This window comes from Ciconia boyciana, chromosome 4 (genome assembly GCF_034638445.1).
Source record: "Ciconia boyciana chromosome 4, ASM3463844v1, whole genome shotgun sequence".
In the NCBI taxonomy this organism is placed as follows: domain Eukaryota; kingdom Metazoa; phylum Chordata; class Aves; order Ciconiiformes; family Ciconiidae; genus Ciconia; species Ciconia boyciana.
Genome location: NC_132937.1, coordinates 96,392,124 through 96,413,191, shown reverse-complemented (window position 1 = coordinate 96,413,191; position 21,068 = coordinate 96,392,124). Strand labels below are relative to the sequence as shown.

Genomic DNA, 21,068 nt, shown 5'->3' with positions numbered 1-21,068 from the left:
GCTACCGTGGATAAATCACTGCGTTACCTAATCTGGATGCTAGTTAAAACACATATCACCGCTACTATGCTGACTGCATTAATGCCCTCAACTAAATCTGGAGAAGCTCTGCTGACAGTGCTGATTAGGAGAGTAACAAAAAGCCACAGACAGGCAAGATATATGAGCACCTTGGCTCCAGGTGCCAGCAATGCTTTGCAACAGGGAAGATAATAGTAACTGACCTGCTCCAACCTTCCTGCACCTCATCACATGCCGGTCCTGCTCTGCAGCCCCTTGCTCTTGACATGACATCAGGGTGAAACAGCAATGTTCAGTCGTGTTCAGGGCTTCTAGTGCTTGAAGGTGGAAAAGGACCATGGGAGGGAGCTTTCAGGCTCACTAAATTTCCCAGTATTGAGAGAATCATGTCAGGTTACTCCTTTCCTGAGTTTATTACAAACACTTCCATTGGAATGTCCCTGTTTTTCATCAGAAAACGTTTCTGTGGGTACTTTCTATTTAGCTTTATCAGAATTATGACTTTAAAAAAAAAGACAAACTTAAATTTCAATCCTTCAAAAACTGATGAAATCAGCAGGGAATGGTTGCTGTAATAAATCTTTGAATGCCAGTATAACCTTGATCCCTTATTCAACCCTGTTTTTGTATGAGTAATAGTGAGTATTAGTAAAAATATATGTACTTCGTGCTAGAAAAGATGGAGAATTATTTATAGCAATGCTATTGTATCTCATAACTGAAATACCATAGTTCCCCATAAACTGCATTTCTATTTATGAACAAAGGCTCATGTAAAACTACATTTACAGTCTCAAAGACCCAACATTTCATGAAGGCTTTAATCTGAGCATCTCTTGGAAGCTTGCTCTTAAGGTATACCTGCTCTGTATGAAACGTTAGTGCTTGTTATTGCTAATAGTGCAATAACAAATGAGGGGAATATGGTTATGTATTCTGGCCAGGAGCATCACATATGGTGTCTTACTAAAGTCACTACATCTTCTCATCACTCTTCTCCTCTCCTGCATGTAATAATGTAGATGAGACATATGCAACTGATTTTTTTAATCTTTTTTTGTCAAGTATGTAGCTTCTGCACACTGAATATACTAATATTTGATCACAAATTGAAGAGGAATATGAACTTCTTCCACTGGTGCTGTCCCTAATCTCTGCTGTTCTGTTACATTGACATAGTATGACTGAATTTAGTCTTTTTTCTACAATTATGAGGTTTGTTAAGCATGCTGGGAAGTTATTTTTGGTCTTTGTTTTGTGGAGCCCTTTGGCCTGTTTATGGAAAACAAGCATGAAACAGTTCCCTCCTGTGTTATGGTCCGACATTTACTCACACCTAAAAGTGAAGCTGCACACACACCATGCAGATTTGCAGGACTGGTTCTGAATTGCCTTTGAAAATGATGCACTGTACAATCTACAGGAACTCATAAAATTACCTTGTTCATATTGCCACTTTCTCTTGTGAGAATACTCTTTTTCATTTGTTTTATTTCCTTTCTGATATGGATTTTTTCAAGTTCCAGTAAAATCTTGATTGGCTACATCTTCATCAGTGTAGACGTCTGAATGATTTAGCATCCTAAAACAGATTTGTGTGAGTCATTGCAGTCAAAAACATTAGTACACCAGTGAAAATTGTTTAACAGATAATTACTCCTACAGAATCACTGCTGAGAGCAGGAAACATGGCACGCTGGTTACTTTTTCCCCTTCTGTTGAAAGAGGCCATGACTCGATAACCTGCTGTGATGATAAAAGTGGTCTAATCATGGAGTCAGGATGATTGTGGTGGTTGAATGGAACAAGGTTAAAAGAAATTTCAAGGACTGCTGGGAACTTTTTAAACCGATAGAGTCGGTTTTATTCCCCAGCTCTTGGGCATACACCGCACTCGAGGGAGTATGCCTCAAGTGATTCTCTTTTTACTTGGTTTTGGCTATATGACATAATATAGAAGGCACCGAGCGACCAGCAGTACATCAATTCAGCCTTCAACAGTGCATACAGCACTGACTCTGAGGTATTGTATCTTGTCCCTCGGCACTGTCCATTAACTTGACTGCTGTGCCTATGCTCTCGCTAAGCTTTTAGCAATATCAGCACAGTGACTTTGCATCATCCACCAAATATTGTGTAGACATAATCTACTTCTTGTAGCATCAGATTTAAATGAATTGACGTCAGAGTACTGGCTTTCTTTTACATGCAGTTTTACCTGAGCGATTCAGTGCTCATCATTTATTTTATCCCCAGAAAACTTCCTCATTGAAATGCAAAACCTGTTTGAGGCAGGTTCCGATACCTGTAAGTGTTAAACAGCACCTTACCCAAGCTTCATAAAATGCTTCATGCCATGAGGATGTAGGGCAACAGACATCCTCGGATCTGCTTGTGAACATGGCAGCCAAATCCCTGACGCGTGTTGGGTGAATTAGGTCCCATGGAAGTTGCAGGGCCCAGGAGCCCCCTCTGAGCTGGGGCTGAACACAGCCCCATGGACAGGGGCCAAGTGTCAAGTCTGAATCGGTTACCCTCAATACAGCCTTAAATTTAAGTAGGGCTGGTAGAACTGATCAGTCTCCTTTTTTTTTTTTCTGTAAGTAGCTTCCTCAAATTTCTATGCAAGTATCTTCTTCTTACAAGGTCTTTACCATGCATTAATACTTAAATTACTGGGGTAAATCCCTCAAAATACTATTGATCTTCTATCATCCTTGATTTTTTCCAGTCAATCTAGGTAATGATAAGGGGTCCTTTATAACTGAATAGGCTATTACCTTTTTTTAAAAAGATGTGTTAAAGTCTTGATCTTATCCTGGTGACTTTCACCTCTTTGTTTTAAAACACAGTCACCCATGTAATTAGAATATATAACATTCTGTCCTAGGTCTGAATCCACAAAGCAGAGCTTCCTAAGCTGTTTTTCTTCACAATTGCTTCAGAAAAATACCTTTGAAAATGCTTTTAGTGCTAAAAGAGCTAGTTCACATTTCACGTGGGGAGCTTTGCTTCCTACTGAAGTACATTAAGTAAGAAAGATTTCAGCACCTGCTTTGTTATAGTCACTGCACAGTTGTAGTATTTTGAGTTTTGCTAAGCTCTGACTTTAAAAATTTAAAACACATAAAAGAACCCAGACACAAAGGGCCAATTAATTCCTGGTGTATCCATATGCACTGAAAGGATCTACTGCAGGCGTGACGTTAGCCCCATGGGGATTTTTTATGTAAGAAAGCTGCAGGGATTTGAAAGCGGTTTTCTTCCCCTTTCATTGGGATTTTCCTGCAAACATTGATAGAATATGTAGACCTAATTGCAAAACATAGTATCCTGTTTTTATTTCCTGTGTTATATCAAGCTCAGTACTGCCTAAAGCCAAAGCTCAGTTTGTGACTCACAGTATGGGTACTGATCAAGAAAGCCTCTAAAAGAAAAGATCCTGTCTGTTAAAACAGAGAAGTAAGTAACATTGTGTAGCTTATACGTACAGATACCCAGATAACGGTATAGAGCAGGCTGTTATATAGCAGAAAAAAAGGCAGGCTTTTTACCTCCTAAGACTCAAAGAACACAGGTTAAACAGTATGTATATTAAATGAGTATTTAAAAATTAAAGTATTTTAGTTTCATTTTTATGATTATCTGACCAAATCTTCCCTTCATTCAGTAGGACTGTTCTTTATTTTCAAGTTTGAGTTTCAACCATAGTATTAAGCTCTTTGGCAGATTACTTTTGGGTGAGTTTTTTGTCATTGTTTTGCTTCTTGAAGTGCAGTGGTTGATTTGTTGTGCATTAGAGATGGAGGCTTGGGCATGGAAAGGCACCAGTGTGGGATTATAACATCCAGTGGTTAAAGCCATGGTTTCATTAGAAACTACTCTTTCTGAGTAAACAGGGAAAAAAACTCCCACATAAATTCTCATCCAAAAAACCTCCTCGAGATTATTACCTGGAAAAAGAAAAATTGGGAATGAAGCTGAAAGAATATTAGGTATATGCATAACTGGATCAAAGAAAATTTATTTGGTGTTGCATTGTATCTTCCTTTTCCCAAACAGTGAAATGTGAAGATACTACTAGTCAGTATATGCAAAAGGCAAATAATCAATGGCTGGTTTCTGTTTGACTGTACTTTCTAATTTGTTTTTGGAGATGGTGTTCACTTAATTGTTAACAATTTTGTAAATATATGAAAAATTGTTTTACTTGGCTATTTATTAATATTCTTAAATTCCATATAGAGAGTGAAATCTGCATAAGAGTCTTCCAGAAACCTTTATGTCTAACTGGTTACTATTCTATGTTAATTACATTTTTCAATGTAGTTAGGTGGCTGATAGTAGTCTCTGGAGCTGTCCTCTTACAAGTATAATGTGTCTTTTTTTTGTCCTGGGAAACCTGGAATGGGGGAAAAGAAGGTTTCCCAAGACTGTAAAAAGGCCTGAATGTCTTCTAATTTATACCTGTCTAAATTCCTGGTGTGAGTCCATTCTACCCACAAATGTTCCTGAGTTTTCCTGGTTTATGTGAGAAAGATCCTGTAAGAAATCCCGTCTTTTATAGGCAGCTTCTCCTCTCTCAATGGGTCTAAACCTCTAAAATATCCATTGTTATTCTAAAGGTGTATGGGTGTTTATTACTTTCTTATAGGGAGAACTATGGTAAAACTACACTGAAATTTATTTTGCCTCAAAAAGAAAAATACCAGAAGCTCAACTATTTCAGATAAGTAGCAGAGAAATAGAGAGAGACTCCCTCAAGAAAACAGCAGTAAAATTCTTTCTCCACTTTCCCATTGTGTAGACAGTAAGATACTGAAGCAGTGAAGTTTGATCATCTTATATCCTTAATAGAAGCTAGATTACATTACCAAGTGAGAGAAAATCTTGAGACTACACTGTAAAGAATTAAGGGATTAAAGTATTTGGACAGCAGATACCTGATCTGTCTCTGACTCCCCATACTCTTGTACTAGGGCTCCTATCCCAAATAGTAGGGAGTGCACCAAGTCAGCTCCACTAACTGGGGAGCAGAGATAAGATTCATTTGGAGGATGCAAGTGCTAATGTGGTTTAATGTATTATTTACATAGTCCCAGTTGTTTACTCTCTATTATTTCAATTCGCCTCCTTTTATCACACATCTGCCTGCACCTTCATGCAATTCTCACAGTATGACAGCTCTTTGTTAAGGTTCATTTGGTGCAAAAGTTACAGACTTCAGCTGCCTACCAGCGAGAGGGTGGGAGTGCAATTGCTACAGAACATTGCTGAGCTCTCTGTACATCTTCATTTTGTACTTAAAGGTGTTGAGGTCAGCTCAGACAGGTACACAGGGAATGTTCATATCCATTGATAGCCATCGATATTTTGCTATTGACTCTTTTGGAATTAGCATTTCAACCATGATCTTTAGATATGTGAATTTTCAGTGAGAATCAAGGAAGGGTCTATTGTCTGCTTTACAAAACATCCATGTATTTTTACTTTCACAAATAAATTTGACCTGAAGTTAACTGAGGCTCTTTTGTATGGGATTGCAAATTGCCTTCTAATAGAACAGAAGATTGAGCCTTTGGTAAATTATCACACTGTTGCATTTCCTTTTTAGGAAGGAAATATGTAGCAGTAATCCTATATGCCAGTAATATGCTATATGCCAGTAATACACCAGTAAAATACACCATTCTGTATATCAATAATATATATATGTACACATACACATGAAGACATAAGCATGGTACAGGCTTTTAGTTCAATTTTTTTCATTTATTTATGTGCATATGTACATGAAGTGAGTGAGAGATAAAAGGAATTAATGCAAATATAAAGGTAGTAATTTAAATGCTATAGCTACGTTTGTTTCTTTCTGTCATTAAAAAAAAAAGAAAGGAATCAAAGGAACCTAGAATCAGAATTGTGTCCCTCAGATGGTTAGTGATAACACAGTACTGTTATTTCAGATAAACCTGCAGAAGAAGATGCGAGTCACTGGAGTTATAACTCAAGGTGCCAAGAGGATTGGAAGTCCAGAATATGTAAAATCTTACAAAATTGCATACAGTAATGACGGGAAGTCATGGACAATGTACAAAGTAAAAGGCACAAATGAAGATATGGTAAGATTAAGTCATCTGTATATGAATACATCTTATGGTTTAGCTGCCTTCAGAAGTATGAGGTATCTCTAGTAGATAAGCATAATTGCCTGACAGTATGATACAGGTTGCCTTGTTATTTTTCTCTGAAAAAAAACCATCAATAAATGTGTACTTTCTGTCTGCTAAGAATTTCTTATACTTTAATTGATGGTTATATAAATACTATGTCCCAGGGCTAGAATAATCCTGTTTATTACACTTAACTGATTTTCATTTTAATTAGTTTACCAGTAATTACTCATTACTCTGTTTTCAATTTAGTTTTATTACATTGGCAGATTAGTGTTAACCCTTAAAAGCATAGAGCCCATTCATCAATGCTAATCTCTGTACGGCACAAACAGTATCATCCAGTGGGAAGTATGTGTTTACAGTTTATAGTTACCACTTATTTTTTATGGAGTTGTGCATATAAAGTAGCAAAAATCCCTTTACTCTGTAAGTTAAGATACGACTAAGGCACTTTGCAGCATTAGACATAGTTTCTCTATTAGGAAATTAAAATGCTGTGTGAAGAGTTATATAATGAGGGAAGAAAACAAAGTACAAGCATATCTGGTTAGAGTGAGGAGTGAACAGAAGAATGCTTATAGGTTTAATTCAGCTCCCCCTGTGATCAATGGGAGGGTTACAGTGCACTTCAGTGGGAGTTGGATCAGATTCCTGAAGTAGAGAGAAAAAAATAAATGTCAATCAGCATAAATAATTGCAGGCTAAATTGAATTGGGACTATTTAATACACTAATTAGAGAAGAAAACTTAATTTCATTGCATTAGTAGCTTCAGTTTCTAGGAGTGACAAGATAGAGGTCCTGATTCAGCGCAGGTGGCAAACGCATGCCGATGCAAGCCAATGGCAGTATGTTTTGCTTAAAAACATGTGTGTTGGGCACTAGAAATGATAAAACAGCCTCTGTTTGGGAAAAACTTGCAGAGAAATGTGCAGGAAAGGTCAGAAGAACACCACAGATATTTTTGAGACATGGAAATCAACTGAACCCCCTGTAATCCTCCTGGTACATTTTTACAAAAATGTCATTTTATCACAGGTGTTTCGTGGAAACGTGGACAACAACACCCCGTACGCTAACTCCTTCACCCCTCCAATTAAGTCGCAGTACGTACGGCTGTATCCGCAGGTGTGCAGAAGACACTGCACATTGAGAATGGAACTTCTTGGCTGTGAACTATCAGGTGGGTTTTCTGCAATCGCCACATCTCAGAAGTCAACCACCAAGCAGCACGTTTTTGTGCCGACGTCTAAACCACATGCAGTATATTCCTGGTGAATTGCAGTTGGCAGGGCTGAGTTTATCCAGACAGTTACTTATCTCTTTTTATGTAAATTTATAAGCAGCAACACTTACCTAAACGATGTAAGTGACAATAGTTGCTTGCAGTAGGGCAGTAATAGTAGTAGGGTAATGTGGTAGCAACCTAATAACACTTTGTAAATCCGTCTGTGCACATTGGCCTCCAATTACGTGCGACCTAGAAAAGGTCATTTATAGCAGCTTTAATAAGCATCAACAGCTATCAGGACCCGTTATGTTACATAGCAAGCAGACCATGAGACAGAGAGTCTCTAACTCACAGTTACGCTCAGGACAGCCTAAACTAAGCACTGGAAATGGTTTCTGAGAGCCGAAGCTGTTTGTGCAGTGCTGTCCAGCAGAGCCATGGCAGAAGCAGGCATCAAAGCTGATTTGAGTAATTTCTCCTGGCTGCTGGGTGGCCACGCCGATGTGCTGCGTGACATCCTCAGAGGGACAAGGGTGCTTCAGCTGCCATCAAGGACCGCTCAGAGTGCAGGAAGATATGTTTTGCTGGACTGCTTTAGTCAAGATTTCAGTTTAGATTTGTTTTGTGGATTTCTAGCAGAAGCAGGGATTGCGTCTTGTAGCAAAAAGTAAATGAACAAGTAGAGCCAATATAAACCCTCTTAAGGTTTGTAGTAGCAGAAGTTATAGCTCACAAATGTAAAGCCTGACCTCTAGCCACTCTCTGCAAGAACCATGTTCCCTTACAAATTCAGTAAAGCATGTAAATTTTTTATCTTTTTCAAGAGATCAACCTTTTACTGGTGGGAGCGCTCCACTGAATTCATTTAAGAATGATTTTTATGTGGCTGCCTGCTTACTGTACAAACAACAGTCATCCAGTTCACGAATGATATATCAAAACAGCTGGAGTTAAATAATTCTCAGTCCTCTAGTGGCATCAAAACCAGATTCAGAAATGAAAAGTTAATGCATTAATCTCACTGTAGCCCTTTTCCAATATAGATAGGTTTGAGAGTAAATAGAAAATTCTGTCTAGCTGCTTTAGTCTATTAGATTTTTTTTTTTATGTCTTCCATTTCTGGAACCACAATTTAGAGTAAGTCCTTGCCAGAATGACCAGGAATTGTTTTGCTCAAAGAACTGTGAAAGCTACTGAAGTAAATTCATTTCAGTGGTCTCCTAACAGTTTCAAGGTCATCACTTCTTAGAACTGGAGGCAGCCAAGGCTCAGCAGAACAATTTCAATCTTACTGAAAGAAGAATATAATTATACATAACGACAGACTAATTCACTCTAATTCCAGGTGGTCTGTCTTAGGCAGAAAACACTTTCAGAGGTCTGGCTTCTCACTACTGAAGCTGTCTCGCAGCACCAGATCATCATAAAAACTAGTTCTTTCTTAGAACAAAGTTCAGCAAAATGTTCAATATAATCCGCTCTAGGCTTATAAATAGCTTTACTTACCAGGACCCATGGTCAGATCTTATTGAAAACCATGTTCAATGCTTGTGGAGTTGGCCATCAATAAATTAGGCATTAATTTTCACAGCCTTGTGTTCCTGCCTTACTTGTGTTTTGCACATCTCTGTGTTGTAAATTCCCTTCCCTTCATAGAGTATTGATGAGGGGGGAGACACAGATCACAGCTACTGTTTATTACAATGCCTTTATTCATGAAGCCGTTATTAATAGTAGCATCAAGCTGTTGTTTTTAAAAACAGATAACTGTTCGCACAACACAGTCACTTACTCATGCAATTCACTCACACACTCAAACATCTGCAGGCTCTACCTTCTTGCATGCGGTCCACATCATACATTGTTGTTCCTCGTGTATGTTGGTGGCTGTGTACCAATTCAGCAAATTCTTGGTGTTCTGAGTTTGTCAGTTCTTGCAGAGGGATGCTGGTCCCCAGAACTTAACCATGCTTGTGAGACTTACAGCATCTTCTTAGCACGTAATTTTCCTTTGTGGCATGTTGTTTTCTCATAACTGTTTCTGTATCCTAACAGTACCTATAGGTACCATTCACACAAACTCACACATAAGGGGACTTAGTAACATCTGCATTTAATACTAGATTCCCCTCCCCTTGTTCGTCTTCAGCACTATCTAATCTGGAAAGGAATTTTATTTTCATTAATAGGAAGAAAATTGTTTAAATCTCTTGGTTTTCAGAAAAGAAAAATATCACAGTATTAATCAAAACAAAATCACCTTTGCCCTCAAATTTGACCTATGCTGCTTTTGGCAATACGGCATGAATCCTGGCCCAAGACAAGACGCATGTAGACCTTTCCCTGCAGATCCATTTGTGGTTTTGCCTCCACTGCATTGGATATTTAATATTTCCTTTGAGAGTCTGAGCTTTCTTGAAAGAAGAGGTAGATGAGGGGCATAATACAGGACACAGACTGAGTAGTAAAATATTGTGCCCTCAGAGAGTCAACAGAGAATAACCTTCGTGTGGATTTTTTCAATTTTCAGATGCTAATCCACACTCATCCTCATTTCACTGCTCCTGTTTCGTTGAGCCAGACCAAATAAAAAGTAACTGCAAACTTACACCTAGATAGGTTTAAACATACAGAGTTATCAGATATCATTTATCACAGATAGTGATATCCAAAGCATCTCAAACATTTTGACCTAAGATGCTCCCCTGAGCATAGCCATAAGTATGTCTACATCAGCTCTCACTAACTTAACAGGTTGTGAAAATGGAAAGGGAGATTGAATCCTTTTGCAGGGATATTGCAAAGCGAATTTAAAGAAGAGACAGCATAGTGAAGAGGAGATGTCCCAAGGAATCATGAGCATTATTATAAACACACTTCTATGAGGGATGACTACCTACAGACACAAAGTTTTGTACTAGTTTGAGGATTCTGTCCTTTGCACTCTAGGTTATAGCTCGCCTATCAAAATAAACAGTCATTATCTTCTGTCATTGCAGCAGGGTGCCATAGGAGCTGGGAAGCAACTGGGTCTGCTGTTGCTCTCTGTGACACAGCACTAAGACATTGTTCTGCCACCTGCATGCATCATGTTCATCTCTTTGTTCTCATTGTTCTTCTCACTTTCTCCTGTTACCTTTGACAACTGTCTTCCTCCTCCCTTTGGGGCAGTGGAGAAGGAAGGCGAGTGTAAAATCCCATTAATCCATGCATGCATGCACAGACACACAAGCAGACACATCTGTTGTTTCATAAATCAATAATAATACTCAGAAAAGATAGAACTATTTTTGATGGATTGGAACAGCACTGAAAAACAGTTTTGACAACCCATGTTTTTGTGTCAGGAACCTCCTTCAGATTCCTCAGATGAAACATTCCTGCTGACAGCCCTTGTGATCCTGGAGTGATACTTCAGAATTGAATAATAAGCAAAGTCCTTCTCTAAAGCAACAGATGAGTCTTTCTCATTTGTGTTATCAATTGCTCCCTCCTACTCTGAGAAAAATTGTTTTGTTGTTGTTGTTATGAACTAGGTAGTTCATTCTACAGACAAGGCTCTGCAATTTCCATTTGTGCACTGAAAATCAGTTCTGAAAGGCTGGGTTTTTTCCAAAAATTAATTCTGTTTTCTGTTTATTTTTAATTGAATATGAAACATGTCCATATTTCAAATTCTAAATGCAGTTGTTACTACATTAAAGAGCATATTATTATTATCTGTGTCTGGTAATATGCATTTGCTCCTGCTGTTAGACCCCCCACAAAGGGCCTGGTCTTACCTTCCTGATTTGAATTCCTAATAATTCCACTTAATTCTGTGTGTTAAATCTATGGGAGAAACAGAAAGTAGAATCTGACCAAAAGGTCTTTGCTAATAATATCAAAGAAACTAAAAAAGAATCCAGTCTTTAAATCTGGGTAAACATGCTGTGGAGGAAATGGACTTTTAAGAAAAAGAGAACCAGCTTTGATACCTAGCTCAAATAATGTGAAAAACAAAATAAAAACTTTGAAGGTGTTTTAAATGGTCACACAGTGCTCTGGCTCTGTCAAGAGACACCAGCTGAGTAGGGTCATGGTCCCAGCAGGAAAGCCTTCACAACTTACATGTGTGCTTTAAGGAACACAGCTGGTGACTCACAAATGATTACCTGATAGGAACCAGCTCAGCGAAGTGGGATGTGAGTGTCAGGTGGAAAACCTCTGTCTTCCCAATGATACAGGAAGTCAAGGTTCTGCGCATTCACAGCGATGGTGCACTCTTTGCAAAACCAGGTGTGTTAGATCCTGGCACACTCTCAGTCAATGAGTTAGACTATGTTAAAATATTATTTGCCATTTAACTTGCATCAAGCCAGCTACTGAACTAAGTAGGTTCACCAAATTTGAGAAGTGAAAACTTTGGGACAACTGCACGTATGCAGGTTTTTAACAGCTGGGGCAGGAAGGAAATGAGAAAACTGCTTCTTCTTATGTTCCCATCTCCGTCTTTCACCTTTTCCTCAAGAACCATCAAACATTACTCCACCCAGCCATGCATCCACCTTTCCTGACCTCTTAGCAGCCCTCTCGCTCTCAGCCATTTGACTCACCTGTCTTTTCCTTATTTTTTTTAAATCTTAAAACCATGCAGCTCATCTACCTCCCTTGGCTTCCAGTACTGTTGTTACAGTGCGGCTATCGAAGGGTGTCTCTCCTTTTGTCAGCTTGCCTCTTCTCAAAATAACTCAGTGATGTGGGACATCTACCTGGTTTAAACAAATAAACCTTTAACGCTTAGTTTCTCCTAAGCAATAATCTCCCACTATTCTCCCTCCTTCACAATTGTTTTTCTGTAGTCTTCTGCTGTCAGTGGGTGTTGGGGCCTTCTAAGTTTTTCACTAGGTGTCAAGTAATTCAAAAGTGTAGAAGGCTCAGTACTTGTGACATTTTACTTCAGCAGGGGCTTTAAGAAAAATTAATGTTTCCTCAGTAGGCAAAAACATGGTTCATGTGATATGGCAGAAAAGCATGATAAAATCTAACTGAATAGGGGAAACAATAGCAAGCTGCTGGCCAGGAAAATAAAACCAAGATAAGAAGAGACGGAAGTAATCTTTTCTGTTTGTTTGCCTTCATAAATTTATGCCAGAATAAAATACATTGAATTCTCTATCTTGTTTTTGATTCTTCCAAGGTAGTGTTGAAATAAAGTGCCTTGAATTGGCTATTTTTCATTTGTTTGTTAGCAAGTTCCTCCAACAATAGTCTTGATTAAAGCCTTTTCTTTGAGAATTGCTAGTTTTCTTTTCCACAACAGAAAACCTAAACCACTTTTAGATAAGTAGGTAGTGTCACAGGTCTTATTTTGCTGTTCCAGGTTGCTCTGAACCCCTGGGGATGAAATCAGGACATATACAGGACTACCAAATTACTGCTTCCAGTGTTTTCCGAACACTCAACATGGACATGTTCGCTTGGGAGCCCAGGAAAGCCCGGCTGGACAAGCAAGGCAAAGTTAATGCCTGGACCTCTGGCCACAATGACCAGTCACAGTGGTTGCAGGTAAAGTTTCACATACATTTTCCCCAATGTTTATCTTCTTTGTGTTTCAGGTATGGGGAAGGTTGACTGGTTTAGGGTTATACTCATATTCTTCAGCTTCTGAGTGTAACCATCATAACTGTGCCACATGTAGATGATGAAGCTATGAAAGCCCACACAGATCTGCATGTCTTTGGTACCTCAGTTGCAGAAAACCCTGCTCAGGGAAACCTTCACCTCCACTAGCCAAACCTTACGAGTTGCCCAGCAGACATGAATTTTCCTTTGTTAATGGACACAAATAGTAGTTGCAGATCTGTTTCACTGGCTTCTCCTCTTTTGTTGAGAGATTTTTTTTTTTTTTTCCCCCACTTCTGTCCTTCCAAAGCTCCCTGGAAAAGCGTATTTACTTCAGCTTTGTGCATAGTAGCAAATCTGGCCCATAGAATTATCTTTGTCTAATTGAGACTGCGCAAAATTACCTTGCGACATTGGTCTGAAGCTGGCAAGACTGATTCAGCACTCTAATTCATTATAAAGCTGTGCACAAGGGTTGTTTTCAGCCTGGTAGTGATTTATACAAGTCAGTAGTACACTAATGTGAAAGATTGCAATAAATCACCGGTATTGAAGCCTATTTGACCAGTCGCTGACACGTTCACATTTTTTGAACTGTTGCAAATAGCAGTGTTTTGAGCCAGCTGCCAGTTTGCAGTGCAGTTCTCAGTGGGAAGCCTCGATAGCACTAGACGAGGCTACTAACCCCCTACAATCTTTTCACGTATAAATTATGACATGTTAGCTTTTTTACCTACAGTTGCTAAGCAATTTAGCAATATGATTACTATCTTTTCTCCAAGTTTACACATGTACAGAAAGGCAGTTGCCTTGTCTATTTAACTTCTGAATAACTGAAAATCCTGGGATTTGCTGAAAGTTTTTTAGAGCAGTTTGTTGAAACAGCAGTTAGTAACTTCTGGAGTTACTAACTGGAGAGGAGAGGAGGAAGATTTTATTGCTATGTTTTACAGTGGAGAAGCAGATAAAAATGTTCCTCCATGTAAAAGAGAGGCAGTTGTATCATGTTTAGCCCCATCAGTGATCCCAAGAAACCATGGGTGTGCAGAGACTCCACAGAAATATCCTGTGGTGTATTATTCCTCCTGTGGGTGACAGTGGATTTTTAATTAACTACAGATGGCAACAGGCTGCAGAGATAATTCTTATATTCTAAAATTTTCTGTTCTGTTCTAAGTCTTGCTATACTTGAACCTACCTGAACCTGCAAATTGAATCTGACCACTTGCACAGTCTCTGCAAGTCCTTGAAGTATCAGGCATACTTTTTTTTATCTGGTCAGAAGAAAGCTGTGAAGAAATATTTGTCTTTTATTTCATTTGTCATATGGCTATGATATGAGTTCAGTAACTTCACAGGGATATGACCAATTTACCCCTTCCTGAAAGTCATTATACTTACGATATTATTCCAAAAGAGTATGATAACATTTCTTGTTTGAAAAAAAACAGGTGGCATTACAACCACTTGTTTTTTCAGTCCTTAAACTGGTCATTAACTTCTACTATAGGCTGATTGTTTTGAATTCAGTCCACAAGTAGAGATGGGCGCACATGCTTCAAGTCTAGGTAACAATTCTGTAAGAAGGACATGCCTTGCCATTTAAATTCATCCATTCATTGTTGTTCTCGTTGCTGTTTTTTCTTTAAAACACAGAGTATTGTATTGTAACCTTCTAACACACTGACTGCAATTTTATCATCGTGCTACTTTCATAGAGTTTAGTCAAAACACATTTGTAAGAAAAAGCGTGTGAAAGCAAACTTATTTGTATGCTCTTTTCACTCAGCAATTGCCTATTACAAGGAATGATCCCAATAGCAATTCCATGCTATCCTAAAACAAGCTTAAAGTAAGACACAGATTTTTGGATTTTGCTAAAGTAGCTGGCCTACCAATATGATACTTCACTGTGTTAGCTTTCCATGCCTTCTGAATTTTCTCCATGTGCCTTATTTGGTTTATCTTTTACACTTTTCACTAGAAAGCCTAGAAAATTGGGTAAAAGCCTACTGAATGCCTTTAACAATTATCCTTGTAGTATATGGTATGTGGATGACTTGAACAGATCTGTTCTGACTTACTGTTACTTTGGGGGATGCATGCCCAAATGCCATTGCTATCAACTGTTCCTCTGTTTAAAAGCTTGTGTGCTGACACATATCTCAGAGTGCCTGCTGTGATAATGGTTGCTGAGAGGTGATGTTTGCATCATATGCATAAATTCTACTTCCTACTTATGGGCAGTTCATATCACTTTTGGGTGAACGCTAGAGATAAATTCTTCTCCATCATGAGCTGGGGTTGTTTTACTTGGTTTTCTCTTGAAAAGGGAAATGATGAAACTTCTGTGTATTTAAAAATGAGCCATTTAACACGTATGCTCTTTGTTTTAAAATGTTCTGGGTTGCTACATCCATAATTTAGCTCCAGGGCAGGAATATGAAGTATTATGTGGCTCCGCACACAGACTGTGCATTTTCGGGCTCAAGAGTACTCCCCTTATTGGTGCTGCTATTGTTGAAAATCTCTTGTGGTCTAGACTCTACTCGCTTATGAACTCCAGGTTCCCCACATAACACTCCTTTACACCAAACACCATCATTAGTAATGGAAGAAAGTATTTTTGTGGTGTGGGGGAAAAGTTAATGAGATTAGATGACCAAAATCGTACTTTTCCAGCTCAGTCATAAATTGGGTCTGAATTCCCCCATGTGCTTGCTCAAGGGCACTTTTGCTATTCCTTTAAAGGTGATGCTGCAGAAGCCATGTCAGTTACCTGACTGAATTCATAGCACAGGAGCTTCCATTAACATAGGTAACCTGGCCCTTTAGTGTCTCTGTACTCATCACAGTTGAAATCTATGCAGTTTGGTGATACAGAACAACGTAGCTGTTCAGGTTTGGTAGCAAATCTAATGCAAATAATTGGTTCCAGCAACTCTCTGCTCCTGAATACTTTTCTTTAGGGATTTCCTCCCTTTTGGAGACACCTCTGTGAAATTATCTGAATAACAGTAAAATTAAAGATTGGGGGGAGGTGGGGAAGTGAAAATAAAATTTTAAAAAAGTAATGGTTTGCTCCTGTAATTATGTATAAACTTAGCATAAACTAAGTGAGGTAAAGCACTTCAGTTTAATTACTGAGAAAAGAAAGAAAAGCCTAAACTTCACTTTCTTTCAAGGTAGTCCCTTTCCCTCATTACTTTGATTTGCTTGTCAGCATCTCTTGCGCCCTTGAACCAGTTCACAGGCTTTTCGCAGGATGTCTTGCTGAACTACTGTGACCAGGCTGCTTTGCCAGTTTGGGAACTGCTTCTCCTCCTTCCGGACACAGTCCAGGGCTGCCATTCCAGCTGGTCACCCCATTTCCCATTTCTTCAGTTATTTGACATTAAAGGAAGTGTTAGAAGTACTTCCCACCTTATGCCCAGAATGAGGCACTGAGGCTATAAAGATTATTGAAAATGATTCCTACTGATCTTTCAGATGCTTGGTGACTGCTCTTGTAAACAGATTTTCACAATTCTGTATCTCATGTTCCTAGCTGAGACTATCATTAAAGAGAATTAACATTTTCCTCAAAATCCATTTCCACTCTACTACTGATTTTCTGCAGTTATAAATTATGAAATCAGGACAGCGGCTTAAAGTCCCTTTTCTCTATTTACTGTTAGTTAAGTTTTGGTGTTTTCACATATTTCCTTCTTTCTGCTAGATCGGCAGATGCCATATCCATCATTGTATTGATTTCCCACTCTCTCTCACTGCCTAATAAAGACAGCAACACCTTGTACTTTAATGCCTTTGTCCCTTTGTCCTTTGCCTGGTGCTTCAGCAAATAATTTCTCCAATGCAGTTTCTCTGACCTACCATCCTCTGCAATATTCCTTGGAGCTGAGGCATCTCAGTTCATTTGGTATCTCCAAATAGCTTTCTTCTCCCCCCCCCAGCCATCTCCTTTGTATAAATTGTTTTGTATGTTATCCTAGTTCTAACTTTCTAATTGTACATGGGTATTGGTAGTATTTTATCTTAAAACTGGTGATATGCTAGGTTTTTTGAAGGCCTGTATCTCCACAGAGCACAGCTGGATGAAAACGATGCCCATTGTGGAAGCCTGCTGAGGTTCTTTTTATATCTCCATATTATCTTCAGGTCACCAGCAGCACTGCAGTAGCTTTATATTTCAAGTTGTACTTGAAACCTTAAAATAGTTTACTTGCTGCAAAAATGACTTTCATCTGGTTGCTTAGCTTGTATTTTGCTGCAAAGCTAGTGGAAGGTTCTGCAGCTTGATGTGCATGAATGATAAACCTGGTACAGTTTATCCACAGTTCTTTTATACAGTTACCATTGAGCTCAGATGATTTAAGAAAATGATCCCTCTCTTAAATAGGAGGGTGGAGCAACAAGCAATGTCTTATTTTAATGTTTCTCTTGCTGATTGGATGTGATAGAATCAGCTAAGCACTATTAGGGAAAAACTAGTTGCTGATAAAGATAGCATATTGTTTGAAGATTGGCAAAGGAACTGTTATATATATATATATACCTACACATTTTTAAAATGTGATGATTGGCAGTAGTATAATACATTTGGGTTGGGTATTTTCCTGCCAACCTAATCTCCAGTATTAGACAATATTACTGAGATTTTTCATCAACATCGTTAGAAAACAATTGTCTCAGTGCTGCAATTGACTTATTCTTTCAGTTTAATACATAATCATCTTTTTTACATCATGAAGTTTCTTGTTTGAAAACAAAAGCAAAACTGTATTCCAAATATTGATTCATTTTTTGTTCTATATATGCAAAACAATATCTATCTACAAAGTCTCATGCCATCATAGGATCTACTTATCGTCATTGTCTAGCATTTATTTACAGTGTTTAAGCTTCTAAGTGATCAGATGAAAGAGGTTTTTATTTAAAGGCTAAACCAGACCCAGCTTCTACTCAGTTTTTCTTATAGAGTACTCTTAGAGAAAGTAGACTTCATGCTACGTTTCTCCAGTATTTACAAAACTTGACAGTGGTACGTGTTGTGCTTTGCACCACAAATGCAAGTCATCTGAAATTGTCTAAATACTAAGATAAATGAGGATTAAGAGAAGACAGAGGGTAACCATGCCTAATGCTATGTCAGCTTCAGCAGTCTCCTGCAGAGCACAGCTAATGTAAGCCTAGAGAGACAACCCAGACCTTTTTTTCCATTTCACCAAGTTATTGGCTATATAACCTGATGCAGAGGGACTAAACTAGAGTAATTTTTAATTTTACAGATTCTATATATAAAATTTACATATGCAATTTATAGATATCTTAAAATATCTACTTCTAATTAGTTGCTTAGGATCCTTCTATAGCCAATGGAAAGAGGACAGCACTATCAGGGAATAATTCATCCTATCCTAAGTAAGTGTCTTAAGTTTCCTGTTATGAATCACCCTGGAGATATGCCTTTACTCTGTTAGCCACAGAGAGAGAGAGACAATTAGCTTAAACTAGAAGATGAATTTTTGAATGATGAAAATTACGTGAGGTGAATCCTTCCCTTTTTTAATATGGGAAGAGAACATTATTTTTCATCTCATATTGGTTAGCTGAGCTTATTTTCATGTTGGCGTTCATTCTGTCACTAAAAAAGAGGAATGTTGTTTCCTGTCTCTCATGTGGTATTTGCATCTCGTCTATTATTGCACCTGCCTCTTTCTCCCCTTTTTTGTTGTATTTACCTGTTTATTTGTAATGAATTCTGCAGAGGCTTACTAGATAGGAAATCACTATACTGTAGCATTTCCTAAATGCTGAAAACAACTAATAAGGAGAAAATTGTGTGGATTGTTTAATTATCTTTTGAATTGTGTTGTTAGCAAAGCAAGCATTAATACCAATACTGGTTAAAGTACCAAATAAGTGGTTTCTGTCTGGCCACCAGCTTAAATATTTTTTTTGACACCCACACTTAGAAAAAAAGAAAATGCTTAACAACATCTTAGTTAAATAAGGACTTGAAAGACACAAAATTGGAATAGGATAAAATGTTAGTTTAAGACCAATCTAGTAATTAACATGAGGAAATTACATGATTTCTAGAAGGCTTGGACTGCTAAGCAGTGTATTGTGACTGGTCTTTGAAAGATACAGTATTCTATGGGAATTGTAAGCTTAATTATAACACATTATAAACAAAGGGCATGTATCTTTCTCTGCAGCTTCAATAAACCACAGCCATCACCAACAGGTCAGGAAAGGAATCAATATCCTTTGCATGTACAGCAACAAAAGGTCTCTCTCATTCTTCAGATGCAAAGTTGGTACTGTTTTTTAATTATAATTTCTCACAAGCATGAAATTGAGTTTTCAGATTTTGGATGGCAAAAGACAAGTTGTGCAGAGATCAACCTTTCTTTGTGCCATGCTTTTTGTTGGAATACTGAAAGATATTTAAAGTCAATATTGGTCATTTTCTCTTTTCAACTCAAAGTCATCTTCTTCCTTTCTTGTGGTTCTTGGCAAGACAGCTGTCATTTTCTGCTTGAAGGACTTAATTTGGATACTCAGCTTTGGCATCTCTTTGGTCTTATGCTTACCTCAATGAGGAGATTCACAGAGTAATATTCGGTTCACACAGTCTGATAGTTCACAGGATGCAGCAACATAACAAGGCGGGTTGTGATTAAATTATTAATATGGATTTTTCTCATACTTTGCCAGAAACTCACTATAGATACATTTCCTTGTAAAAAGCAGCCAGTGGTAGAATAAGGTAGTAATGGACAAATAGTTTTGAGTGATTTAGTCAAAGACAAAAGCAGGTAAAGGGAGATACCCACTTCTAAATTGCACACTGTTGAGTTTACCTACTTTGCACTGCCTAGGCTAGAATGCCAAAGAGGTGACTTTACTGACTTCTTCACTTGCCCGTAAACCATAGGCAGGTTTGCAACTAGATCATCACTGTTTGCACTGTGTAGCTTGAGATGAACAGCAAGCTTGCTTTCTTTTTTTTTTAACTCTCTTCTCTCCGTATGTTGCCAATGCTTTTTTGACACTAGTAACAAACACATAGCTTAGAGAAATGGTATTAAGAGGTATGCCTTGATTTCTTAGTTGCAGTTACGTGCCAGCAAATATTTGATGGCCATTCCAGAGGTCATTCTCTAACCCAGTTTTTCCCCCAAATCATTTCAAGTTAAATGCATTATTCACATTAATAATGTTACTAAATTGTGCATTTCAGCATTGCCCTTCCTAAATTGCTTTTGACTTTGCAAAGCTTTCTTCTGCAATTCATTTTATGGAAATGTTTATAGTGGTAATTGAATTTAAGCCTTGAAATTAAATAAGGCAGCATAAAATCTTGGTTTATTTTGCCTTTTCAATCATGTATTTAGGCCGTATTTTATCATTTAGGTAGCGAAGTCTAGACCCTTGGTAGAAGCATTGGTTTTACTCTGGCTAAATACAAGGAGATTGTTAGAAGGAGAGGCAGAGTACAGAAGCTCTTTGTTGCAAGATGTCCAGGAAATAGGCAACAAATAGCTACAGCATGATTATTTCCTGGGATAAAATTTTTATGGCAACACTTTCATAAACAGGTACAAAGGAAAGGGTCTGTCTGAACTGTAAATTAGCTATGGTTAAGATTTTATAGGAGAAAAATGTTTAGTTGCACAAAGTCCTACTCTGTTGAGTGAATTATATTCCCTACTCTCTCTGTTAAGTCTTCAGTAAAAAATGAGGGGTTAACTCAATGTTCCAGAGCCTATCTCTGAAACATAACAAATTCATCCTCACTAGCAAAAATTACTTGAGAAGTTTCCATAAACAGTTGAATCATGTCTAGCTCTAAAGCATTGCAAGAGAGTACTGTCAGTTCCCTTACTGACTTGTAGTTTTTCTCTGTGTATCACTCCCCTGCAGATGAAAGTTAAACTGAATAATGACCCATTTCCTGTTACAATAATGGTTTTTGATCTTGCTTTAAAAAATCTGGGAGTGGAAGCAAAAACTCTCTGGTTGTTCTGA

General features: G+C 38.0%; 1 protein-coding gene across 2 annotated transcripts in view; it reads left to right on the top strand.

The window, feature by feature from the left end:
- The window catches only part of EDIL3 (EGF like repeats and discoidin domains 3), a 260,857-nt gene that overhangs the window by 196,759 nt on the left and 43,030 nt on the right, over window positions 1-21,068 (top strand). For both annotated transcript variants that reach the window (XM_072860707.1, XM_072860706.1), the window contains 3 exons: window positions 5,988-6,143; window positions 7,235-7,379; window positions 12,790-12,974. In XM_072860707.1, coding sequence (XP_072716808.1) covers window positions 5,988-6,143; window positions 7,235-7,379; window positions 12,790-12,974 — 486 coding nt within the window. The remainder of the gene's footprint in view (window positions 1-5,987; window positions 6,144-7,234; window positions 7,380-12,789; window positions 12,975-21,068) is intronic.